Genomic DNA, 27,489 nt, shown 5'->3' with positions numbered 1-27,489 from the left:
GGCGCACTGTTCATTAAATGGTCTATCTTCAAACTTTTTTCACAAATAAACCGCACCGGACTTTAAAGGAAACACAACAGTGTGATGGGTGAGTGGTTTTGTTTGTTTGTTCGTTCACGGTGACTCTGGGCTTTGTTCAGTTGTGGCGTGTAGGGAGGTGCTGTCTGGGACCAACGGATTGTCGGCGTGTTCGCAGCGACTCAGTTGTTCAGTCGTGTCTAGAAGCGGCACGTCGCGCTCGCTTTTTCGGTTCGTTCCTCGTCGGCGTGGAGTGATGAGTGTGTCTGCGGGTGGTGCGGCTTTGTAGTTTACTGAAGTCGTGCTGGCAAGTGGATTCGTATAGGGCGCTCTGGATTGTGGCGCGCGGTCGTTTTTTGATGCGGTTAGAGGCTTAAGAGCGCGTCTAATAGCCCGGAAAATACGGTAATTGCCACTGTAAATGTTTAATTGCGATGTCTAACTAAATAAATAAACGGAGAATGGTTTGTGGTTTATAGGCGTCTGACTGTTCTCCATCTAAGGCTTGCCGTGGGGCTTAAATTAACAAAATTTCTTGCAAACACTAAAATAAGCAGCTCTCATTTTCTCGCATTTTCGTTTGGTAAAAGTAGCTCACCGGAGGAAAAAGGTTGGAGACTCCTGATTTAGTGAAAAAGCACAAATTACAAATGACTTGGTGCTAGACTTTTCACTTGTTTTATTTTTAATCAAATTTAATGTTCTTTCAGCGTGGCTCAAAGAGTTCAGATCGTGACACAGGCAGTTGTTTGTGACATTCTGTAGGTACGATGCTGTAACCATAGATCAGGCGTCTCCAACCTCCTACTAGCTACTTTACAAAACAGAAATGCCAGAGAGGTACTTGTTTTAACGGTCGTAACAAATTGAGTACCATATTTTTCGGACTATAAGTCACACTTTTTTTCATGGTTTGGGTGGTTCTGTGACTTATATATTAAAATTTTCACACTGACAGCCTCAAGAGGGCGTTCTAGGCTTGTGCGTCAGTTTTCTGTGCATGACTCTTGCAAAAAAATGCTGCTGTCCTGCTCCAAGTAGTGAAATATTTGAAAACGGTAATCGAGCAGCAGAAAGAAAGTTTGGAGTGAGCTAGAAACTTGTAAAGGACTGGTGGAAAGTGAGGATGGAGAACACAGCTTCACAGCAACCGGGAAGATGCACCATGCAATTTTCTATAGGTCATTGGATAAATCGACAAAGCCTGAACTTCAGTGACACCGAAACCATCCTGTCGGGATTCAGAAAGGCCCGAATAATTCTAACTGGAACTGATACTGAGTTTAACGACAGCGACACAGAAGAGGAAGCGGCGCTCTGTTTACCTCTGGAGGTCGTGGAGTTGCTCAGAAGTGACACCGAGGATGAAGAATTGAATGGATTTAGTGATTTGGAGTGAGATGGAGAGTTTGGTAAACTTGTTCTGTTCTGTTGTTTATGTTATAGTTTATCTGAAGAACTGTTCATATGTGACGTTAAGAGTCTGTTGTTCTCTCTTCTATTGTTTTTACTAGAACTTGACTTTCCAAGGTGAATTGTCGGTTCCTGGTCTCTGATTTTATAAAATACATTTCCCCCAAAGAAGTTATAGTCCAGTGCGACTTATAGTCCGAAAAAAAAATAGTTTAAATATAAGAGCTGCAGCCTTAGATAGGAACAGTTAGATGCCTATAAAAGAAAAACCATTATCCATTTATTAGTGCAGAAAGTAAAGTTAAGCATGAAAATTATACATTTATTAAAACTATATCATTCTATTCATCTAAATGTTGTTATTTAGCACAAAACTTATAATTCAGGATTCTTTGGCGAGCTACAGGTTGGAGACTCCTGCCATGGAAATACAGTTTATGGCTTTTACCAATGCATTTATAACATATTGTGCTGCCAGGAGTTCAAATCACACAACACACTTATATATCTGTGTAATTTCTATGTTCTGTTAAGATTCATGACAAATCCAGTTTTATCTGAAAGATTTATTCAAGATTTACAGATGAATAAACAGTAAGATCTGCTCTGGTGTGAGTTTTCTTTACAAAAATAAAATAAGGCAATGCAACATGCGAGCTGCTTGTGCACTATATGAGTCTGCTGTTTAACTCTACCTCATAGACACACCCCTGCGTGAATCTGTTTAGATCTCTGGGACAACAAAGCATCGATGAACCTGGAAGCTGAAGCTGCAAAAGTGAATGAATGAAGTCTAAACGCTAAAATAACATGTAAAACTGAGAAAAATTAAACAAAATATACAGTAGAAAGTTGAATAGTACAGTGAACAAGGCATTTCTAACAGCTGCTTACAGGTAGTTTACTAAAATGCAGTGGTGTGCAGTTCTTTAGTAGTGTTCATAGGCCTGTCACGAGAATTTTTTAAGCTACAGAAAAATATTTAAATAAACAAGAATATTAAAACTACTTAATGCCTCTGACTGGTGTTGTCACGATACTAAAATGTCTCTATTTTGATATTAAGGAATAGACTCGATACTCAAAACTGATTTGGATGATACAATTATAATAAAAAAAACACTCTGATGTTTAACATTAAATATCAGAGGTGGGACCAAGTCGTTGTTTTGCAAGTCTCAAGTAGGTCTCAAGTCTTTGATCTCAAGTCTGAGTTAAGACCCAAGTCAAAGACAGGCAAGTCCAAGTCAAGTCTCAAGTCACTGGTCCATAAGTCCAAGTCAAGTTCAAGTCGTCCTTTTGAACTTCAAGTCATTTCAAATCTTTAAAGGGGTGTCCAAACTTTTTTCATCAAGGGCCACATATGTAAATACAGATGAAGCAGAGGACTGATCGAGGGCTGTAGACTGATGCTCAGTACAGTGAATAATTTAAATATTTGCATGTTTAACATGTTAAAAAATGTCTTTATTCACGCTAAGACCATGAAAACCACACACTAAATATTAAATATTAGATTTATCAAGGTAGATTTAAAAAAAAATGCAGTACAAAGTTAATTTTTAATTGATGCAAGGTAATTTGGGTGATTCATTTGAAACCTTGAGGGCCAAGAAAAATTTGTCTGAGGGCCGGATTTGGACCACAGGCCATAGTTTGGACATGCCCGCTTTAAACCAAAGTACCAAATTTATCTTACATTTTTGCAGTTTATGTGACTTTTAAACTAAATTGTACTTTAAAAGTCATGGTATTTTTATATATGAGTATTTATACAAGAGTGTAAGAAATGCACATTTTTCCTTGACAAGGTTTTAGTGTGAATCATCACAGTCAGAACAGAAAGAATTCAGATTTAAAAGAAGTAAATAACAGTTATTTTGTTATGAAGGAACTTGTTCTATTTTACTGTATTGTATTGTACATTATTGTATTGTACTGTACATTACTGTAGTATATTTGAGGATACCACACCAAAGTACTTCAGTTACATCTAAAGTAACAAACAAAGAAGTTTAAGGGACATGTTCCAGTTTGTTCCTGTAAAATTAAGCGTCGCATTTATCAACTGAAAAGAGAAAAGCATTTGCTAAAAACATATATTTTTTTAGGAGAAGCATCAAGTCTTCTCAAGTCACAGGCCTCAAGTCCGAGTCAAGTCCCAAGTCACTGACCTTCAAGTCCAGGTTGGGTCCCAAGTCTTAGTCCATTTTATCAAGTCAATCTCAAGTCCTAAAAATAGTGACTCAAGTCTGACACGACTCTCAAGTCCCCACCTCTGTTAAATATTAGTAATTTCTTTTATATTTCCATGTGGTTTGTCGATACTTTCAATCCTGCCTCTACTCTGCTTTATAGTTTTTTTACAAATTCACATTATCAGTACGATTAAATGCATAAACTACAACAAATAAAACAAAACAATGAACCAATAATTAGCCATAGAAGCTACTTATTCAACCCTCTACGGTGTATAGTGTTTTAGAAAAATATTAACAAAAAATTTCCCAGAATTGTGCCCCAAAATTGTGCTCCAGCTATAATTTTTAGAAGTTATAAATCGGTAAATTAATAATCGTGACAGGCCTATTTTCACACTTGGTCCTTTGCACATTCACTTACCAGTTTATTACGACTTTATTACCTCATCTTAGTTTTGTTAATATGAATAAAGCCAATTATGTACAGAGAGTATGTAGAGAAATGGACAGAATCATGCTGACAATCTGTACTTTGTAAACACTGACATTAAAATCAAAACCAGAACATTTTCATGGCATGTTTAGACGAGAGAAAACATTTTATAGTTGTAGAACCTCATGCAAAAACATAGAACTACATAAAAGAAAACAACAAACAGTAAACGATTCAAAAAGAAAAGTAACTGTAGTAGTAGAAAGTAATCTGCTTATACCATGGTTCCCACCGACTGAAAGTGATTCACTTTTAAATCTAACAACTTTTTTACCGTCCACTGTGTAATGTTTGCTTCATATTAAAAGGTTCTGTCACTTTAAAGAACTAGGGGTGCGCAGAAATACTGAAATATCGATGAGTTGTATCGTTTAACGTGATGATACAGTATCGATATCGTGGGCTGCTGTATCGATATATCACCTACAGTATTTTTAGTTTTTAGTTTGATTTTAATAAATTATTTTGTATTTTGTATTGAGTGGAAAGTGCCCTGTACTGAGATATGTATCGAATCGTGGGCTATATATCGAGGTATCGGCAACTTCTGAATGATGCCCAGCCCTATTTCCAACATTCCAACAGTTCCATCTTAATATTAATATCTAGTATCGATATCATGGGCTGCTGTATCGATATATCACCAAGAGTATTTTTAGGTATATTTTACTAAATTATTTTACTACAGAGCTACAGTTTTGTTGCAACGCATTTGACATTTTCACAGATTTTTTCCGAGTAAAATGTTTCATATTCACTTTTGCACAAGAAGTGGTTTAACAAAGAATTAAGCCCTGATGAAGACCAGTTAAGGTCGAAACATGTTGGCTTTGGCCATTCAAATAAAGGCCTTTTAACTATATTTTTCCTCGTGCGATGTGTTAACTTTTTCTATTGTTTTGGAGTGCTTGCGAGTCCGTTGTGTTAGAGTTTTGATCCTTTTTTCCAAGAGCACCCTCTATTTGCTCCTACTGATTGGAACACCTGCAGCAAACAGACACATTTTTGTTCTTTCTGGTTTAACAAAGACTTTTAGTATCACAGCCATGATTTCTCTGGAGGGTGGCTGGGAACTCGCTCCCTTAGAGACAGGGTGAGGAGCTCAGTCGCACGGGAGGAGCTCGGAGTAGAGCCGCTGCTCCTTCACGTCGAGAGGAGCAGCTGAGGTGGCTCGGGCATCTGTTCCGGATGCCTCCTGAGCTTCTCCCTCAGGAGGTGTTCCGGGTGTGTCCCACCGGGAGGAGACCCCAGGGAAGACCCAGGACACGCTGAAGGGACTATGTCTCTGGGCTGGTCTGGGAACGCCTCACGGTCTCCCCCAGAGTAGTTGGAGGATGTGTCTGGGGTGAAGGAAGTCTGGGAGTCCCTGCTTAGACTGCTGCCCCCATGACCCGGCCCCGTATAAGCGGAAGAAAATGGATGGATGGATTTAGCCTTTATTTTTTATTGAACTGCCTTGAATCGAATTGAAACATATCGTATTGAATCATATAGACTTGTAAGCTCACTGTATCGAGATATGTATCGTATCGGCAGCTTCTGAATGATACCCAGCCCTAGCAGTGACACAGAACTTGCCAGAACTACCTGCGCACTTATTTAAAAATATAATGTGCGACAGTTAGCATTAGAACTCTCATTAGTAACCATGGTATAAGCAGTAGTTGTCACATTATTAATTAAAAGCTGCATTGTGTAACTTTTCGGTTCGGGGTCCGTCACCGTCTTGTTTCTGTGCTATTGCTCTGCCTGGAATGTTCCACAGTGTGACATTAAACAGCTCTGACTTACGTTTATTCAATTACAGGTGGTTTTATAGCTCAAAAATACCAAAAAAACACCAGATTCTGACACTGAGCGAGGTCGCATCTCCACAGATCTGACCTGTAACTTGGTTTAGTTTGGTTTCCATGAAGATAGAAAGGTTTAATATCATAATAAAACTGTGAAACATTCCAGACAAAACAATAACGCATCCACAGAGAAAAGTATTTGACGGATATTCCACCAGAAAAGTGACAGAATGCAGCTTTAAGTCTTGGTTCTTGCTTTTTTATGGCAAAATTAATGGGTAAAATTCATCAGACAATACAAATGAATGTTTTTTATGTTATTATGTGTGTAAAAAATGATTTAAATCTGAGGCATTTCTAAATAAAGTCAAGCAGGTGAGTTATTATTATTACGATTTAGTTTACACGAGTAACTGTGCTCTATCCTACCATACTACATAAATTAGACTACCGTTTAGTAGGGCTGTAACAATACTCAAAATATCATAATAATTGTCAAAAGTCTCTCAAATTACATGTTTCTTTTGCTTTAAAGAATCGTTTTGTTGCAGCAGCAGCTAAATAAACGGAGGGAACTACATTGACCATGATCCTTTGCTCAGTAAATGATTATCCTCTGGTTCTAAAAGTAAATTTCTTCATTTTTCCCATTGACTTTCTTCATTTTTTCCCATTGACTTTCCGGAAAAAAATGTAATAAAATAAAAGTTTGAAAGCTCAGGGTTAATCAGTAACGTGGTAACTAATGACCACAAGACCTATAATTGTATTTTGTATTAAGTTCTTACGATATTTTGCAGAATCTTGTGTTTTAAATGTCTTTTTTGGACTTTTTTGGGCCCATATTACGCTATTTTCTGCTCTATTTTATTTTTATAATATTTTTTCCTCATCAAAAACAGACCTGGATTTGTGTTTTTGTTTCATTCACACATGTTTAACTCATAAATTCTACATATTTTGGCTTCAGGGCTTCTTCTCGCAAACAGAAAACACTCTGGTCCACCTTGTGATGTCGTGTGAAGCGCTCCATTGTGTTTTTAAACTCCATACACCTTCACGAGAATCATTTGGATAAACTGAAAACTACATCTTCATTTCAACATTAAAACATAGATCAGAAAACAGCGTAATATGGACCCTTTAAATCTTAATTCTTGTCAAATTCTTTAAATCTTGTCGAATATTTTAAAAGGAAAAACGGACATATTGACATTTTTTTAGCCTCTCAAAAATATCGCGGTAAAATAAAAATAAAATTGCGCGCAGCTGATTTGAATATTGTTACCTCCTTACCATTTCCTGGCGTAACATTCTTGAGCTGTCTCTTGTTGATAGGTCCACGTGGCGTTGCATTTATTCAAGTCAACATCGTCAGTTTCAAAATAAAAGTCTGATTTTTTTTTTCTTCTATGAATTAATCACTATGAGATCGCCCTCTGCTGGCTGCGTGGGGCCCGTCCTTTGGTCTTGTTCCTCGGAGTCTTCGGCCGTGGCCTCGTAGCCCTCGTCCCACTGGGCGGAGTTGAGGCCGGCGGGGGCGGAGACGGAGTGGGGGGTGTGAGTTCGGCCCAGGCCCTCGTACTGGCCCCTGGAGGCGCCGGAGTGCGAGAGCTGATCCGTGATGGCGTCCTGAGAGGCGGAGGAGAGGAGGCCCGAGCGCTCGCCGTCGTTCCCGTCCTCGTCGAAGTAGGATTTCCTCGGGCGCCCCATCACGGTTCTCCCTGTTGATATGAGTCTTTGGGTCAGTTCATGACAAAGAGACGATCATAAAACTGGCTCTTTTATATTTATTTATGACAGAAGCCAATGTGAGAACTCATTTTATTTACAACTAATGATCAAGGCTCAGAACTGATGAAAATGGTTCAAACTGAGAGTGGGAGTGTTTTTTTACACTCTGAAATGATTAACTTCTAAATAAAACATTGCACTGGAACAATTTTAGACCCCCCGAAAAAACGAGATGAAGATGAAGTAAAAAATATGAATAAAACAAAATGAAGTAAAATGAAATGAAATAAAATAAAATGAAATAAGATAAAATGAAATAAAATAAAATGAATTAAAATAAAATGAAATAAAATAAAATGAAATAAGATAAAATGAAATAAGATAAAATAAAATGAATAAAAATGAAATGAAATAAAATAAAATAAATTTAAATAAAATGAAATAAAATAAAATGAAATAAGATCAAATGAAACAAGATAAAATGAAATAAAATAAAATTAATTAAAATAAAATGAAATGAAATGAAATAAAAAATTTATATGTAAAAAAAAACAACAACAGTTTTTAAGATGCCAATTTTTTTTTTTGGTGTCTCCTCTGCTTCTATGGTCAGTCATGTGTTGGTTCAGTTTAAAAATGCATCAAAAATTAGAAAGAAATAAAATGAAATAAAATAAAATAAAATAATGAAAAATTAATTTAAAAAATAATAAATAAAAACTGTTTTTAAGATGCCAATTTTTTTTTTTTTTTGGTGTCTCCTCTGCTTCTATGGTCAGTCATGTGTTGGTTCAGTTTAAAAATACATCAAAATTAGAAAGAAAAAGATGTGATTCTTTTAAAAAATATGACCCTGTTCTAACCACCTGAAGGAATACAGTTAACTCACTACAAAATCAAGATCAGATTAAAAAAATCCTGACTTTCTAAGACCACATAAACGCAGCAGGAATATCAGTAGATGTTTTTAAGTCTCGTTTATCAATTGGCTTTTAATACGGCATGAGAATTGTATGGTGCTCTGACTGTCTTTTATTGATTTTTACTTTCTAATTTTAGTATTATTTTATTGACTTTACATTATGCTATACTTCTGCATTCTGTTTATTGAAGCTGTCCTAACTCTAACTACGATAAAATGTTCTACACAAATAAAGTTGGAGTGGAATAAGTATTAGCTCTGACGACACTTACCAACATTGCGAACCTGTTCAGAAATATCAGCCCTGACGTCAGAGATGTCCCACATGGCCATGAACGAGTCGAAGCAGGAGCCCTCCTCCGCCTCCTGGATGTACGGTTTATACGTGAAGCTGAAGTGATGAGCGATGGCCGCCAGGAACATCTCCACACAGATCACAAAGTCCTACAGGAAAACACAAATATTAAAAGGTCTAATATTACACAAAATTGACTCTTGTGAGCTTTAAAGATGCATTGTGGAACTTTTCTGGTGGAGGAGAAGTTATTGCTTTGTCCTGAATGTTTCACAGTATGGAATTAAACCTTTATATCTTCATGGAGACCAAACCAGACAAAGTTACAGGTCAGATCTGTGGAGAGGCGACACCGCTTACAGTCAGAATGCCTGTTTTTTGAGGTATTTTTGAGTTTTAAAGCACCCGTAACTGAGTAAATGTAAAGTCGAGCAGTTTAATGTCATTCTGTCTCCATAGAAACAAGCAGGTAATGGGAACTAGGGCTGGGCGATATGGATCAAAAAATATATCTCGATATATTTTGCTATATCTCGATATACGATATATATCTCGATATATGTTGAAAAAAAAAAAAAACCCCCTAAAACTAAAAACTGCAAAAACATATCTGCCAAATTCCACAAGGTCCTTTTTTTTTTATTGAAGTGTAAGAGGTCGGCAGTTCATATAGGAACATTTAAGATTACAAAAAACCTAATTACATAAATAATAATTTAACTGTAAAATAAAATAAATAATACATATTTCCTTCTTTTCATTCATAAATAAAACAACTCAACACAAGATCATCTTTGCATTAATTCTGTTATCCAGACCATAATCATGAGCTCATTTAGCAGAAGAAGCTCAGGAGGTTCCTTATTTTAATAGATCCATGTTTCTGTCCAGCAGTGAGGAGCTCTGAGGTTTAATCCCACAATCCACTGCAGATCAAACCCAACGTTTCCAAACACTATTGTACAAGTGACACTGCAGCAGATTATTAATTAAAATATTCTGCATAAATAAATTTTACATTGCTAAACTTTATAATATATAAAGCATAACGACTACGAGCCACATCAGCCCGTTTGAGATAATAATGTGTTTAATGCAGTTTTGCGCACGTGTGTTTACATTTTACAGAAACTAAACTTAAGCGCATGGCTCATTTGCATAAACAGCACTTCTCATGCAGCTCAGCTCGTTTAGCTTCTTTCGGGCTAAAGGACGCGACTCGGTGGAACATGAGGATGTTCTGCTGGTGGTTTTGTCTGTAAATGGTGGAAAAGGTTCGTGGTGTTTGAAGCTTTTCACTGGCACCAACTTTCGGCGTTCAGGGCGACAGTGAGGAGTGAAGGAGACACGAGCGAACAAACTCAGGGAGGCGGGGTGCGGCGGCGAAGAGAGAGAAGGTAAACAAGTGAAGCGGCGAAATCAAAACTGAATATAACCATTATATTGATATATACGATATGTCAGAATTCATATATATCTCGATATATTTAAAATATCGATATATCGCCCACCCCTAATGGGAACCCAACCAAAAAGTTACATAGTGCACCTTTAAGTCATGTTGGAATGCATTTACATCCTCAAAAACAGACCTGGAGTTGTGTTTTGTTTCATTCGCACATGTTTGACTAACATTATTATTAGTCTGTGTACATTCTTAAAGCTCAAAATGCTCAGTTCCACTTTGTGATGTCATATAGTGGTAGTTTTAACATTTAACAGCTGCCTTTTTTTAGATTTTGTTTAGAAGAGATTGGCAATTCCAGGGCTGTAGTTATCCAGATGATTCTAATGAAGGAGTATAGAGGTAAAAGGAGAAATTCAGTTATTATTATTACCGTATTTTCCGGACAATAAGTGGCTCCGGAGTATAAATCGCACCAGCCAAAAAAATGCGCAATGAAGAAGAAAAAAAACATATATAAGTCACACCGGACTATAAGTCAAACTTTTTGGGGAAATGTATTTTGTAAAATCAGACACCAGGAACTGACATTTCATGTTGAAAGGCAAGATATAGTAATAACAATAGAACAGAAAACAACAGACTGAATATGTGTTAATATGTTAATGTACGATATTAACAGTTATTCAGATAACTAAAGCATAAACAACAGAACATAAGTTTACCAAACTCACGATCTCACTCCAAATCACTAAATCCATTGAATTCTTTGTCCTCGGTGTCATTTCTGCGCAACCTCCCAAGATAAACCATAGATCCATGATGTAAAAAGAGCGGCGCTTCCTCTTCTGTGTCGCTGTTGTCAGACTCAGCATCAGCTCCAGTTAGAATTATTCCGGCCTTTCTGAATCCCGACAGGATGGTTTCGGTGTCACTGAAGTCCAGACTTTTTCCATCCATCCAGTGACTTTCAGGAAAGTTTCATGGTGCATCCTCCCGGTTGCCGTGAAGCTGTATTTTCCATCCCCGCTTTCCACCAGTCAATCACAAGTTTCGCGCTCACTCCAAACCTTCTTTCTGCTGCTCGATTACCGTTTCAGCTGAATATTTCACTATTTGCAGCAGGACAGCGGCTTTTTCTACAGGAGACATGCACAGTAGAGCCAAGTGACACTGGTACAGGAGTAATAGTAGTACTAGATACTGACACACAAACCTAGGGCCTCTCACGGCTGTCAGTCTGAAACATTTTATAGTCAAGTATAAGTCGCAGGAAACACCCAAACCATGAAAAAAAAAGTGCGACTTATAGTCCAAAAAATATGGTATTGAATTTCTCCTTTGCCGTAGATTCTACCTGGGTGATTGAGGAATTTTTCCCACAACCAAAAGAGTATGGACTTTAAAAACACAGTGAAGCACTTCCTGTATTACCACATGACATCACAAGGTGGAACAGCTTGACAGAAGTAGCAGCTATACTCCTCACTGCTGTTTTACATTTCTTGACTAGTTACTAATGCAAAAAAAAAAAACATGTGTGAATGAAACAAAACACAACTCCAGGTTTGTTTTTGAAGAGGAAACAACATTATAACAAAAAAAACAACAACTTTAAAATGTATAATATCCTACCTGTAAACCAGTGGCCACATCTTCCACGCTCTTCCAGTCCCAGGTGTCTTTTTCTGAGATGACTCCCACTTTAACCAGTAACGCAATGAACACAGCCTGCCTGAAAAAGACACACAAGAACAGGAATTATCTCACTGCACCACACAACCACTATTAGCACTTGTTTTTCCATTTTTTTCAAGTTTTTTGGCACCTTTGAACTCCTTAAATGTGCCTTGTGTAACCTTTTGGTTGGAGGTCCGTCACAAAGGGGCTTGTGTCTATGGATATGTAACAGCTCTACCTTATGTTTATTCAATTATAGGTGGTTTTATAGCTCAAAAATACCGAGAAAAACTACATTCTGACTGTGAGTGGGGAGTGGGGTTGTCTCTCCCCAGATCTGATCTGTGACTTGGTGTGGTTTGGACTCCATGAAGACAGAAACGTTTTGTGTGGGACACCTCAAAAATTATGTTCGTCCCACAGTCGCCAACCTCGGCGTCACCTTAGACCGTGATTTTAAGTTTGACAAGCAGATCAGCTGTGTTTTAAAATCGAGTTTTTACCATTGCGGATTTTATCTAAAGTTAAACCTTTTTTATCTTTTAAACCTTTTGAACAAGTCATGCACGCTTTTATGTCATCACGCCTGGACGACTGTAATGCAGTTTATTCCGGCATCTCACAAAACGCACTTTACCGAAGACATTGAGTCCAAAAACAAAAATGAGAGAGCACATCACACCGATCCTTGCGTCTTTGCGCTGGCTTCCTGTTAATTTTAGAATTGATTTGAAGATTTTATTGTTTGTTTTTAAAGCTTTGAATGGATTTGCCCCACGTTACGTCTCGGACCTCCTCCAAATTTGCACCCCCGCACTCGCTCTGAGGTCCGAGGTCCAGCTCCAGCTCGTGGGGCCTAAAACGAGACTTAAAACCAGGAGGATGGGACCTTCTCTGTGACCGAAACCAAACTCTGGAACACTCTGCCCCTCCCCCCACGTCCCAACAGCGCCCACAGTGGAGAGTTTTCAGTCTCGTCTTAAAACCCACTTTTATTCTCTGGCTTTTAACACCGCGTGATTTGTGTGCTCCTCTGTGTTTTTTATTTATTTTTTATGTATTTTTATTGGTTTTATTTATTTATTGCCACTGTATGATTTTGCTCTAATTTTATTTGACTGGTTTTATTATTTTAAGACTAGTATGATTATTTTAGTAGTTTATTTGATCATTTTATTATTGTTGTTATTATTATGTACTTGTGCAGCACGTTTGGAAACTGTTTGTGAAATGTGCTATAGAAATAAAGTGGATTGGATTGCAGTTTAGATAAAGACAAAGCAATAACATCTGACAGTGCACCTTTAAAGAGGGGGTATTTTACTTCTATGGGGTATTCACTGCTAACACATAACATATCTAGTAGGGGCGTAACGATATCCAAGTCTCACGATACGATATCTTCACGCTTTAAACCTCACGGTACGATATTTATTGCGATATCGCGGGAAAGCTCACGATACGGTGGGGAGGCTCACGATTAAAGATGTTACAATATCCAAATCTCTCTGTACGATATTTTCACGATTCACCTCTCACAGTACGATATTTATTGAGATATTTTGTGGAGTCAAACAAAACTATTAATATGCTTTTCCTCTTAAAATGCCTTGACAAGACTTAATCCAAAGAACTAAGACTTAAAAGTGTTTAGAACTGTTATTTCTTCTTGGAGTCTGCACTGAAATGGAGCAAAGGATCATGGTCTATGTAGTTCCCTGTGTCTTTTTTTTAGCTATTGCTGCACCATAACTCTTAATTTAAGCAAAGAGACTTGTGATTCGATATATTGTGATGGTCCACGATGTTATTGTGAGAACTTTGACGATACGATATCACGATGTTCCAGTTATTGTCACATCCCTACATATTTAGATCATCGTGTTACCTTTTGTTGTTTTGAAAAGGCTATATTTGCTGAAAACAACATAGTTTCACTTTCGTTTTCAGTTTTGTTTACAGTTTCTGGCCCCAAAAGGCTGACCTCACACCATTTGTCTTACTGACTATCTCCACTGGGATTAAGGGCCTGAATGTCAAAATACAGAATGACTCAGACACATTTCACACTTACTGTAGGTCAACAGACTGAGCCAACAAACAGAAACTGTAAACAAGTTGGTGTGTTAGTTTCAGCGTAGTTAGCTCCACCCATACGTTCTATTTCCAGTTATTAATTATGAAAAGTTACATATTTTTTTCACTCATTTCAAAATGTAAAATCCGTATTTTATATAGATTCATTACACATAGAGTGAAGCTTTAAAGGTGCATTGTGTAACTTCTCTGGAGGAGGGTCTGTCAAATGCTTTGTCTTTATCTAAACTTTTCAGTCTTCATGGAGACCAATCTAGACCAAGTTACAGGTCAGATCTGTGGAGAGGCGACCCCGCTCACAGTCAGAATTAAGTTTTTCTAGGTATTTTTGAGCAATAAACCCACCTGTAATAGACGCATCAAGAATCTCGGACTTCCGGTCATTGCGCGATGCATACTAGGAAGGATTTTCCGAAAAAGTGAGCATCAAACCGCCATGTTTTTTTTTCCCAGTGCGATGCATCTATTGGCAAAGTCGATCTTTTCAAGTCTTTTGAACCATATCACTTTTGTTTCTGGTTCTGATATTGCCATATTTTAGTTTTGTGATTCAGATATCGTTAATTGTGTGGTTGTTGGATCCTAACAGTGGAAAACGGCTCAAGAAATTTGTTTGCGAACTCCATAAATGCAAAAAGGAATCAGATGTGTGTGACTGCAAACCTCTGTTCAAACTGTTTCCCTTCCCAACAGAATTGAAATATAGTGCCAGGCGAAGGCGATGGGCAGGACTGATCCACAGCCTAAATCATCCCGAGTTTGCAGTGAACATTTTGTATGTGGAGCGCCATCAAAGCGGGATCCCGTTTGTTAATCGAGAGGTACAGAAGACAAACAGGCTGAGCTCGCACTTTCTTGTTCTTGTAGTTTTACAGCAACATCACGTCTTGGTCTCTTTGCAGTGGAAAGTGTTTCTTGGCAAACAGCTGGTGTCTTTCACTTTGGCGTTGACTTTTTAAATTCGTAACCGAGGTTGAGTGAGGAATCGGGATCCTGCTTTGATGGCGCTCCACATACAAAATGTTTGCTACAAACTCTGGATGATTTAGGCAGTCAAAAGTTTCCTTTTTGGTCCTTCCCGTGGATCAATCCTGCCCATCGCCTTCGCCTTTCACTATTTTTCAATTCCGTTGGGAAGGGAAACAGTTTGAACGGAGGTTTGCATCACACACATCTGATTCCCTTTTGCATTTATGGAGTTCGCAAACAAATTTCTCGAGCCCTTTTCCGCTGTTAGGATCCAACAACCACACAATTACGATGTCCGAATCCCAAAACTAAAATATGACAATATCAGAACCAGAAACAAAAGTGATATGGTTCAAAAGACTTGAAAAGATCGACTTTGTCAATAGACGCATCCCACTGGGAAAACAAACATGGCGGTTTGATGCTCACTTTTTCGGACAATCCTTCCCAGTATGAATTGCGCAATGACCGGAAGTCCGAGATTCTTGATGTGTCTATTGAATAAATGTAAAGTAGAGCTGTTTAATTTCATACTGTGGAACATTCCAAGCAGAGCAATGACATATCCATAGAAACAAGCAGGTGACAGACCCTCCACCAGAAAGGTTACACAATGCACCTTTAATGAATCTCTATAATATATACAGATTAGACTTTCTGAAATGAGTGACAAAAATATAAAACTTTTTCATTATATTCTAATAAATGGAAATAGACAGATACGAGGCAGTGTTCACCAGCAATCTGAAGAAGCTTTAAAACTTTTGAAAGAATTTAATTTTCTTTTACACAGAGATATTCCAGTTTCTGTTTATTGTTGCTATAGTTTTGTTTTAATGTTATTAAAAAATGTCCAGTTACCAGAAAGAGACAAAAACGACCATCTTGACACAGAGGAACTTTCCGACCGGTCTGATCGGACTCAGCTCGTCTCTCAGCGCTCTGTAGAACAGCACCAGGCAGTACATGGCAAACTGCAAAAGGACAAATAATACACCATTTTATTTTTAGATAAATTATAGTTTGTCCAGTTTGAATTACAAAGTTCTATCTGCGTTTTGGCCACTCACAGAGCACACTAGAAAAATAACAGTTTTATGCTCATATAAAACTAAAAATATTACCAAACATTATAAAATTCTGCTGAAATCCTACAAAAGGTACTTTGACAGAAACTGCAGACAGAACTTTATAATTCTAAAGGAGTGAATTGTGGATTTTATAGTTTTGTCAGTATCCACATGATGCTTTTAGTACCAGTTAGGGCTGTCAAAATCTGATCCTGAATTTCATATTGAAACTAGGTGCTTGTTGGAAAAGGTATTTATGTTAAAAAGAAAGAAGTCAAACTCACAGGACAGAAATGTATCTTTCCTGAATAGTTGTACAATGATCTTGAGGTGTATCAGAACAAGTATAAAAGCACATCGACTAGTCTACGCTGGTGATGAGCCAAATAAGTCGATGTGTCAACACGTGCCGAACTCAGCAAGTGACACCAGTGTCGAGCTGTGTCACTGTGTGTATCACTTAAAGAAGCGTCACGTGACCAATACATCTACTGCAGGGGTGTCCAAACTTTTTTCATCAAGGGCCACATCTCTAAACACAGATGAAGCATAGACTGGTGCTCAGTGCAGTGAATAATTGAAATATGTGCATGTTTAGCACATTAGAATGAGCCATCAGACTTTATTCATGCTAAGATCCTTAAAACCACACACTAAATATTAAATATCAGCTTTATCAAGGTAAATTCTCAAAAAAAACTTGCAATAAAAAGTTATTTTAATTTTTTCATTGATGCAAGGTCATTTGGGCCAATTCTCCTGGAATCCTGAGGGCCAAGAAAAATTTGTCTGAGGGCCGCATTTGGCACATGGGCCATAGTTTGGACATGCCTGTTCAGCTGTATCTTTGGTGTGGCTCGTGTCGGGAGCACTAAAGCTGCTTGTGTAGAGTGAAGCGCATGAGGCTCAAATCTGTTGCAGTGTCTCTGTTCATCACCACAGAAACACAGAGAAACAGAAGACAGATCTGTTCTGTGTGAGCTCATTTTGATCAGTCCCAAGTTCTACAGATTTACTGAAATATCTATAGTATTTGACTATTTACTTTACTTTACTTACTTTTTACTTTACTACTAGACTTAGACAAACTTTATTGATCCACGAGGGAAATGATTTGCCTTTCATTAACTATCTTTTTCTCTTGTTTATCATTGTTTGTCTTCTCGTGTAAAGCGTCTTTGGATATCTTGAAAAGCGCTATACAAGTGTTATGTATTATTATTATTATTATTATTATTATTATTCGGATGCATTTACTATCATTTTTACAACCCTTGACCTCATCATGTATCATGTATTTGTTTACTTTATTATACAAGTAAAAAGGCTGTGATTTGCTTCAGTGACACGAGATTGTATCACCTTCTTGGGCAGTTCTTTCATTTGTCGGATATCAGAGCATCTATGACAAATGATTGTTTACATAACTGAATGAACGAGCCCTGCGCTTGTGTTCGTACTTCTGCCTAGGAAGCAGTTCATTTTTTAAACCACCAGATGGCGCTGTAGAACACACCAACACAGTCTTAACACAGTGTTGGAAATGTGGTTCACACACTTTGAGGCCTCATCTACACCGTTGAGGAATTACACATGGGAATATAAAAGAAAGTACTATAATTTACTGCTGAAAATCACATTCTATTACCATTATTATTATTATCGTGGTATCAGAGTATCTGTATTGAGTATCGAGTCTATTCCTTAGCATCGAAATGGCGTTTGAAATTTTAGTATCGTGACAAATCTATTACCAGTTGTGACATGTTGTTGAAGATCACGAGGTACGTCCAGGCGTTTTTGGAGCTGAAGTTGCCTTCGTCGTACACGCCGCAGAGTTGACAGATCCTGCAGAAGAGAAGAGAACCCCGCGTGTGTAAGATTTGCATGTAATTTGCAGAATGTGAAAACAAGCAGATCTGGTTTACTCACAGCGCAATGACAGTGGTGACTGGTCTGACAACCGTGTACTGCAGCACTCCCAGCTTACACCGCAACAGCAGGACCCTGGAGAGGAAAGATAAACATGCACTGTGTCACTTTTCTGGTAAAGTGTCCGGTATGTGCTCGTCTCCATGGAGATTTCATTGCTTTGCCAAGAATGTTACACAGTATAAATAAGCTCTTCATGGATATAAATTATAGACTGTATATACACACTACCGCTCAAAAGTTTTAGAACACCACATTTTTTCCAGTTTTTTACCGTTTACTGTTGACCAAAACATATTCTAAACTTTTCATTCATGAAAGTGTCCACCTTTGGCAGATGTAACAGCTGAACACACTCGTGGCTCGTTCTTTTTACAATAAAAATCTAAATATTGTTCAGAAAGTTCTTCCCAAATCTGTTGCAGACGTTTCCATAAATGTGTGGCACTTGTAGGTTTCTTAACTTTCACTCTTCTGTCCAGTTCATCCCAAATCAGCTCGATGGGGTTTAAGTCTGGACACTGTGCTGCTGGACACTCCAGATTTTCAAGTTTTACCATCTTGTTATTTTTGCCTGAGGTAGTTTTGGCAGAGCTTGGACTTGTGTTTTGCATCTTTTATCTTTTGACATAGCTAACCCATATCCAAATCAAAAGTAAGCGTGGTTTCGATTCTGGCTCTTTCGTCTTTGGCTCCAAATCACTTTGTATAGAAAAAACGTTGCTCCTCTCTCCGTAACTGCTGTTGTCGAGGTCCATTTTGGTCTTAAAATGTTCGTATTAACCCGCTCTACTTGATCCTGTTTTTGTAGTGTTTTTATTTCACTATTTTGTCCTTAAATCAATTCCTAAACCCAACTCCAAAATCGCCCCATAACTGCGGCTTCAATGAGCTTCGTTTGACTGGATCCAAATGCTTTATTGTGATTTTAATTTATTTCTTATTCTGTAAAGCACTTATTATTTTGTGTACAAATTGTGTTGTAGAAATGAACTTGTTCACAGTACAAAAACTAAACTTTCTTGAATAGTTTTATAATGATCTTGAGGTGTACCAGAACAAGTATTAGAGCACATAGACTAATTAGTATACGCCCATGGACCACTACGGAACCTTCCTAGACCACTGAGAGATTACACAGATATAAGACCACATGGGAAGAGAAAAGAAAGTTCTATGATTTAAAGATGCATTGTGTAAATTTTCTGGCGGAGGGTCTGTCATCTGATTTTTTTTCCGTGGAGATGTTATTGCTCTGTCTATGGGTGACGTTGCAGTTCCGTAGTTCATAAACTTACAAATAAGTTTAATGTCATACTGTGTAACATTCTTGGCAAAGGTGACAAGTTTAACAGGTCATATCTGTGGAGAGGTGACCCAGCTCGCAGTAAGAATGTGTGTTATTTATACAGCCATTTAAACAGCTCCAGTTAAACAAAGATAAGACTGGTAAGTGTAAGACCACTCAGTGACGCAGGCAAAGCAATGGATTAGTTAATTGTGATGTCATTTCTGGGTCCAAGACAGGCAAAATTGTGACTAAAAATAAAAATAAAAAACAGCTAGAACAGTTGTGAAGTTGCCAGTTGGACTCTATAGCATGTCCAAGGACACAAGACCAGGAAATCAGTGAATAAGTCGTGTCTAATCGTCAATGATATGGTTGGAAGTTTTTGAATCGAAATGTCCACAGCCAATCCTCTGTCAGTAAAATAAGTGGTTTGAAGCAGAGTTCAGACTATGAAGGGGTAAAAAAGTAATTTATTAAAAGTCTGCGTTGTTTAAATTCATGAAATCAACACTAAGAGCCTTTTTAATTTAGTTTTTGAAAAGGTTAAACAAATAAAAATAAGAAATTGAGATCGATCAGTGTGAGGAAACGCAATCTTGAATAATTTTTTTTTCAGCCCTGGTTGTACATACACAGTACTTGAAGTTAAAACAATGGTTTGATTCAATTGTATAAATCATTTACCATGTTTTAATCCGTGTATGTCTTCAGTGGCCACTTATCCTGATGAAATACACAGGCCCGGTTTTGTTGGGTAAAAGGTTTCTTACTAAAAATTTGATCTTCTGACTCTGGCTAATTTAAAACTGATGACAGCAACTGAACTGGAGCAAAGTCACAAGATGAAGAACAATAAACATTAGTCATGTGTCCTTGTGTGTACAGAGGTTTTACACTTCACACACTTCCACAAGGTCAGTGATTGTGTATGAATACATTAAAGCGACCATTCTCAAAGTAAGGAGCATTTACAGCTGGGAAAAGGCCTCAACACTATTAAAAAGATTGTCTGTTATGTTTTCATACTGGTTTCAATCCTTTATTTTCAACAAAAATGTAACAGTGGCAAATCTGTTGCAGTGTTTCGGTTCATTGCCACTGAAGCGCCTGTTCTGTGTGGGCTCATTTTCTACAGATTTACTGAAATAACTAGATTATTTTAGTATTATGTTATCATTTTAAAAAACATTCACCTCGAAATGTATCACGTATTTATCTACTTTATTGTACAATGGGCTGTGATTGGCTTCAATGACATTAGATTGCATTACTTTCTTGGTCAGTTCTTTCATTCGTTAGATATCAAAGCATCTATGATAAATGAGTGTTCACTAGAGATGTAACAATAACTGAAATATCGTGATATCGTACTGTCAAAAGTCTCACAATAATATCGTGGGCTGTCACAATATATCGAATTACAAGTTTCTTTGCTTAAATGAATGGTTTTATAGTAGCAACAGCTTATAAACATCGGGAACTACATATCCCATGATTCATTTCAGTGCAAACATGACAAGATATGTTTTTTACTTGACTTCTTGAAATTATGATGGAAATAATTCACACCAAAATCTTGTCAAGGTATTTTAAAAGTAGAAAAGTGTCCCATCTACAATTATATTACCCTCTAAAAAATATCTCAATAAATATCGTAACGTGAGATGCATATTGTGATAATATCGTACTGAAGACCCTAGACCCAAGTTTTTAACTTAGCTTTGTGTATATGTATGGGGGGGTGTGTGGCTGGAAATGTGAAATTGTTTTGAATCTCTCTAAAGCGCTTTTTGTGGCATTTTTGTATGAAAAGCGCTCTATAAATACAGTTTGATTGATAGATTTGGATATGGTTACACCCCTAGTGTTCACGTGTCTGAACGAACGAGCCCTGCGCCGTGTCAATGCTTCTGCGTAAGAGGCAGTTCATTTTTCAAACCACCAGATGGCGCTATAGAACACACCAACACAGTGTCAACACAGTGTCAAAAAGGTAAGTGTGACAAACTTAAAAACTGTTGGTTAATTTGAGATTCTACAGGCTTTTTTGCTTCATATGTGGCAGCAAATGTGGCAGGAGAACTTCCAGAGAAAACACTTTGAGCGGATGGACCATTTCGTCAACAATCGCAACACCAGAGCGGAGTAAGAACGAGACCTTTCCTGTTGTGTTCACCTGGTGCACACAGAGCAGGGACACTTTTGGCTCTTCCGTCTCCTCAAACTGCCTTGACACAGGATCTGCTGACCCTCCCTGACCAGTCTTCTCCTGTTAAACTGCACTGAGACTTTTGACTGAGACACAAAAGCCACGCAACGGCAGCAGTCTGCTGCAGCAAAACTTGAATGGTGTTATGATGTGAATGGCGACGCGTGCAGACGTAGTGGCCTCTCAATTCTTCCAGTCGTTGTTTATGCATGTGATATAGAGACATGTGATTTTGATTCCTTTGTATGTCTAGTGCATGTGAATGAACTGACAATAAAGCTACCTTTGTACTTTGAACTTTAATGCTAGGTGGCTTGTGATTAATTTTATGTGAGAGAGACTTGATTAACTGCACAAATCATGTCATCTGTTGTAATTATGTGAGCTCTTTTTGGTCAGATCGAGTTAAAACAAAGCTCAAATTAAAGTCTAATAGAGTTTCAAACAGCATCACACTCCCAGGGTACGTTGATGACACCACCAGCAAAGTATCAATATAATCTACTATAGGAAAAAATACTGAGAAATCTGAAGTCACTCACTCTCCCATGGGCCAGGGCGGACAGCAGCAGAGGGGGGGCAGGTGCTTCTGCTGTTCCTGGACCTCCAGCATCATCACCAGGCTCGGGTACTGGTTCTCCAGGTAGTTCAGCAGGAACGTCATGAAGTTATAGATGACATAGGCCTCGTAGCACTCCCGGCAGGTGTCCACGTAAATGGCTATACTCGGATACTTCAACGCAATCCACTGGAAAACAAAAAGTTACATTATTATTGTCAGGAAATATTATTATTATAAGCTTTGCCTGTTGTGTTTAATGTTACTTACGCTGTCCAGGCTATAGATTGGGACCATCCATAATATTCTGAGGAAGAGGAAATGAAAATAAATAATTAAATAAATAAAATAAGTTATAAGAAATTCTGGCAATCTGTGTGAATCAATGTTTCCCATTAAAAAAGGAGACTATAGTGGTAATTTTTTAGTCAGACTGGCGCCACCTAGTGCCTCCACTCAATTTCATTTCTCTCCAGCAATTACGTCAGGAATCAAAATACAAAGGACGATTTGCAAAAACCCCGGAAGTGCGAGTTTGGGCACCAGTCAATTGGCCAAGGGTGATATATTCAGTGTTGTCAACGATTCCCAAGATTGAGGATTTAAAGCTGGAACAACGAGAATGTTTGGTGAATTTCATCAAGGGGAAAGATGTTATTGCCCTTTTTCCTACGGGATTTGGGAAACGAAATCTAAGGCTGCGAGGTCAGACGGTTTATACAAAGTGAAACGAAGTAAAACCGGCTGATGAATCAGGCTAGTGATTTTTGCCCCCATTGTTTTAATCAAATTGAGCAATAATTTGTACTAAATATAACCTATTTTGCTTGTTATATTATCATAACTACATACAAGTATCTTTATTGAATCTTTACTCAGTCTGTTACTGATTAACAGAGGTAATAAAGTGACGTATCTCTTTCCAAATAAAGATTACCACCATAGTCTTATGATATATGATGTCATTGGTTACCTGATGATGGGTTTCTGAAGTTCAGGCTGGGTGTAGTGCACTAAATGCTGCAGAATGCCCCATAGTGATATAGGTATGGTCATGAAGACAAAGATCCCAGCGATGAACCAGGCTTTATTGTGAGTCCCAACCTGAGCAACGCAAAAGAGAAACAGCCTGAGTAAACAGATTGTACAATGTGTAATTAACATCTGTGTAAGGCAACTGTCTGTTCTAACGTGTCCTGTTCTGTATCAGAAGCGAGTAGTATCCGGTTATATTTATAACTTGTGACAACAGGCTGGACTGGAGGGACAACTGTAACGCTGTGCACAAGAAGAGCATGAGTAGACTCGACTTCCTCAGAAAGCTCAAGTCTTTCAATGCGTGCAGCAAGTTAGTGGAGAAATTGTATTTTGTATGCATAATATGTAATTTATTTTGCTATATGTAAATATTTGTAAAGTTCCATGATCAATGTACAGAAGCAACCACATCATTTTTGAAACTATGTCATGAACAGTGTTGGGTTCATATAAGTTTTTCTTCTTCCAACTCCTTTTCGAAAAATGTGCTTTTCTGTTGTTTACAATGTGTATGTAGTATATATGATTATTGTTTCTTTCTTGGCACAAACTCGAAATAAAAACGAATCAATCAATCAATCAATCTTCTACCAGTCTGTGTCGGCACCAGTAAAAGGGACATTGGGTCAGTATCTCAACTCCTGGTCTTGTTGCTTTGGGCCTCCACTTTAACCACGTTGTCAAAAATTTGGGGGTGAAACTGGATAGCAGTCTAAAATTTGATAAACAAATTGATTCTGTGGTCAGAGCAAGCTTCTTTCAGCTCCGCCTCCTGGCAAAAGTTAAACCCTTCTTGAACCGTGGTGACCTGGAGAAAGTTAACCATGCCTTTATTAGTTCCCGCGTAGACTACTGTAATGCACTCTATGTGGGGATTAATCAAGCTGGTCTTCACCGTTTGCGGAAACATGACCACATCACCCCTGTCCTGTACTCCTTGCACTGTCTCCCTGTCCAGTTCAGAATTCATTTTAAAATTTTGATGTTTGATTTTAATGCAGTCAATGGTCTTGCACCTTCCTACTTGTGTGAGATTTTGACCCCTCACCAACCCAGCAGAGCTCTACAATCTGCTGGGCAACATCTACTGGTGGTTCCCCCGGTCCTGGTGCAAACAGTGGGGTGATCGTTCTTTTGCAGTGGCCGCCCGGTCCAAAACTCTGGAACTCTTTGCCCATTGAGTTACGGTCCATCCCTGACCTGCCTTTGTTCAAAGCCAAACTTAAAACCTACTTATTTAGAACGGCTTTTAACACTTAGTGGCCCTGTGTTCTTTATTTTAATGGTGTAATGTGCTTTGTTGACCTATTTGTATGATGTTTATTGATTTTTTTTATCTTGCTTTAATGTTGTACAGCACTTTGGTCGGCTTTGGTTGTTGGAAGGTGCTACAGAAATAAAGTTTGATTGATTGATTGGGTGGATTGACAAACTGGCCCGTAAAGCTGGTCACATGATCGGCACACACGAGGACGCTGGACAAACTGCTCCCCATCATGGACTCTCCTGCTCACCCACTGCACCAGACTATAGAGGGACAGATAATACTCCCTACAACTGTACAACAACTCACCCACTGCACCAGGCTATACACAGACAGATAATACTCCCTACAACTGTACAACAACTCGCCCACTGCACCAGGCTATACACGGACAAATAATACTCCCTACAACTGCACAACAACACACCCACTGCACCAAACTATAGAAGTAAAATTTGAGTTGTGGTTCCCCTTCTCACTGTGAGTATGTCAAAAAGCTTTCAGTTGTATTAATTATTTAAACATTTGTGTTTCTTGCACTGCTCCATCAGATAAATATATTTATTTTTTCCTTCATTAGTAGTGGTCTGTTTTTTGAAAATGTGAGCATTATTATTCCTCACTCATACTTGAGGCTGGACATATGGACAAATACATTTTACCAGCACATTTCTATCCTCAGAGATACTATAATGTGCAAGTTGAGGCATAAACAACTGTGAGATTAGAAACTACATGGAGCCCACTTTAGACTCCACGCTCCTTTCAGTATAATGAGTATGGACGCCAGCCTACACAACTTTGTATCCACACTGTTACGGCCCCAGGCCTTAGTTCTAATATTTCTGCAGAGTTCTCTTGATTCCTGCTGCACGAGCCCTGGTCCTTGATTGGTGGGGCAGGTCGACGCCCACCTCACCTGCAGCCCCCGCCCCCTATTTAAGGAGATTGCCAGCACCTGTTCGGGGCTGCTGGCGTTGGTGGCCAGTCTGCCATTTTGTTTCTGTGTATGTAGTTTAGTCTCGTTCTGTTTTGTGCCTTTTTTGATTTGGTCACTTGATTCTGTTTGTGGGTTTATGTGGTTTAATTTGGGGAACTTGTGTTTTAGTTTAGTGTGTGTCCCTAAGTTTTACCACTCGTTTTTTTGTGTAAGCCTGCGTGACCCCTTTTGTGGCACAAAACTGTTTATTCTGTTCTGTTTCTTAGTTTAGGTTGCTTTCTGTATATTTTTAGTCTTTTGTTAATTTACCTTTACATTCCTGTTAATTAAACATTATTTAATTTATTCCATTTTACATCTTGGTCTTATTTTTGTTACTTCCCTCACCCCAAACGAGCTGGGTCGTAACAACACCATGTTAAATAACGTGTAATTAGTCAATACTAGGGTGACTCAGTTTGTGGTGGTTGGTAATAATTAAATTGTGAAACCAGTGGATAATTAAGGAAAACTGTTGGTTGTGAAACCCATTCACACCCAACATGTGAGTCAGGATAGTCACATTTTCTTGATGTTCTGGTCATTTTTAAGCAGCTTTTCTGTATTTTACCTCAACAAATGTCAACATATGCAGAAAGAACAAAAATGTGGCTGTTTGCTGCAGGTGTTCCAATCAGTAGGAGTAGGTAGAGGGTGCTCTTGGAAAAAGGATCAAAACTTAAACACAACGGATTCCAGGCACTCCAAAAAAGTAGAAAAAGTTAAAAAAAATCACATGAGGAAAAATATAGTTAAAAGGCCTTTATCTGAATGGCCAAAGCCAACATGTTTCAACCTTAACTGGTCTTCATCAGGGCTTTATTGCCCTGAATTGCTTAATTTTTTACTTTTTCTACTTTTTTGGAGTACCTGGAATCAGTTGTGTTTAAATGTCAATGTATGCTTCTCTTTACTGTCAGCACGTATAAAATTGGTCCAAAATAGGGACATTTCTTGTATAAAACTGTGACAAATCAGTGGTTTTGTATAAATCTGCTGGGACAGGGGACACAGGGCTCAAAACTGGGACTGTCCCGAGTAAAAAAAGGAGACGTCTGGTCACCTTATTCAATACGGCACAAGTGAATAAATTAAGATAACATCAGTTCAAATAGAAAGCATAAAAACAAGAATCATTCCAATACAAGCGCCAGTACAAACCTCTGATTTCTGCAGCTCCCAGATGCACAGGGGCAGGACCACCAGTAAGAGTAAAATGTACAAGAAGACCACCAGCGGACGGATCCATCTCCTCCAGTTCCCGCAGGAGCACGGCATTTTGTCATGTACACACTGAAGGCCTTTCACAGACACGAAGGGCCGAGTCACTAAATGATTTAACTCGTCTCACAAGATCTAAGGCTGAAGCTCGGGACATTTAGCTCGCCATTCTTTCGCCTTTTCACCTACAGCAAGAGCCAAACTATGAAACAATGAGCCGGCTTTTCGGTTTACATAGTATTTCAGTCAAGTCGATGCAATTACGTGGTCATTTTACGGTCTTGTCACAGGTTTTTCACCGATCGGGTCAGGTGGCTAACATTAGCTTATCAGCTGTTTCATCGTGTAAACAAACAAAGCACATGACCCACGCTTTAGTCTCCGCGCATTTTAAACGACAATCGCGGCACTATTTACGTATCTGCTTATAAAACGGAAATCGGTACTAAAAGGTCTGACTGCAAAGGATCGTTTCTAATCTTGTTTATGCTCCAAAAAGTTTCCAGAGATGTTTTGGTGTTGCTGTTTGCGATACTTCCTGCTTTCGAACGCACTTCCGGCCTTTCCCATAATCTGATTGGTTGCCTTAAAACTATCGACCAATCAGAAGAAAGAAACCGGCTGCGAATCTCGTGACTTGTTGTTATTGTTATTTTAAATTTAAATAATTTTATTTTGATTTACATTTTATATTTTAATTATTTTATTTTGATTTTATTTTATATTTTATTCATTTATTTTATTTTTTATTACTTCATAATATATTTTATTGTAGTTTTGAGTTTTTGCTTAGCGCAGTTCACTATTTTCACCAGCAGATGGCACTGTGAATTAACCATTGACTGCACCAATGTTCGCGATCTTTTCGCATGTATTTTTTCATGTAACGTTATTTATCAGTTTGGT

General features: G+C 38.1%; 1 protein-coding gene across 1 annotated transcript; it reads right to left on the bottom strand.

Moving 5' to 3' along the window:
* Positions 1-1,982: 1,982 nt before the first annotated feature.
* On the bottom strand, positions 1,983-27,121 carry tmem184c (transmembrane protein 184C). The gene is made up of 10 exons (XM_055158184.1): positions 26,524-27,121; positions 23,055-23,185; positions 22,352-22,388; positions 22,065-22,270; positions 18,023-18,097; positions 17,845-17,938; positions 15,882-15,994; positions 11,910-12,009; positions 8,847-9,018; positions 1,983-7,642 (listed from the first exon to the last, which is right to left on the bottom strand). Exons 1-10 carry the CDS (start codon positions 26,638-26,640, stop codon positions 7,329-7,331), a joined length of 1,359 nt encoding a protein of 452 aa, XP_055014159.1. The 5' UTR covers positions 26,641-27,121; the 3' UTR covers positions 1,983-7,328.
* Between the last annotated feature and the right edge of the window lie 368 nt (positions 27,122-27,489).

The sequence above is a fragment of the Boleophthalmus pectinirostris genome, unplaced genomic scaffold (assembly GCF_026225935.1).
Source record: "Boleophthalmus pectinirostris isolate CB_2022bp ecotype Guang Dong unplaced genomic scaffold, ASM2622593v1 HiC_scaffold_22, whole genome shotgun sequence".
NCBI classification, from domain to species: domain Eukaryota; kingdom Metazoa; phylum Chordata; class Actinopteri; order Gobiiformes; family Gobiidae; genus Boleophthalmus; species Boleophthalmus pectinirostris.
The sequence above is the reverse complement of the archived record's forward strand: the minus strand, read 5'-3'. Positions and strand labels throughout refer to the sequence as shown.

Coding starts and splice junctions, on each gene's coding strand:
- tmem184c (XM_055158184.1), bottom strand. CDS start 26,640: ATGCCGTGCTCCTGCGGGAACTGGAGGAGATGGATCCGTCCGCTGGTG. Junction 22,389..23,054: donor CTTCAGAAACCCATCATCAG/GTAACCAATGAC, acceptor CCTCTTCCTCAG/AATATTATGGATGGTCCCAA. Junction 22,271..22,351: donor CAATCTATAGCCTGGACAGC/GTAAGTAACATT, acceptor TTTGTTTTCCAG/TGGATTGCGTTGAAGTATCC.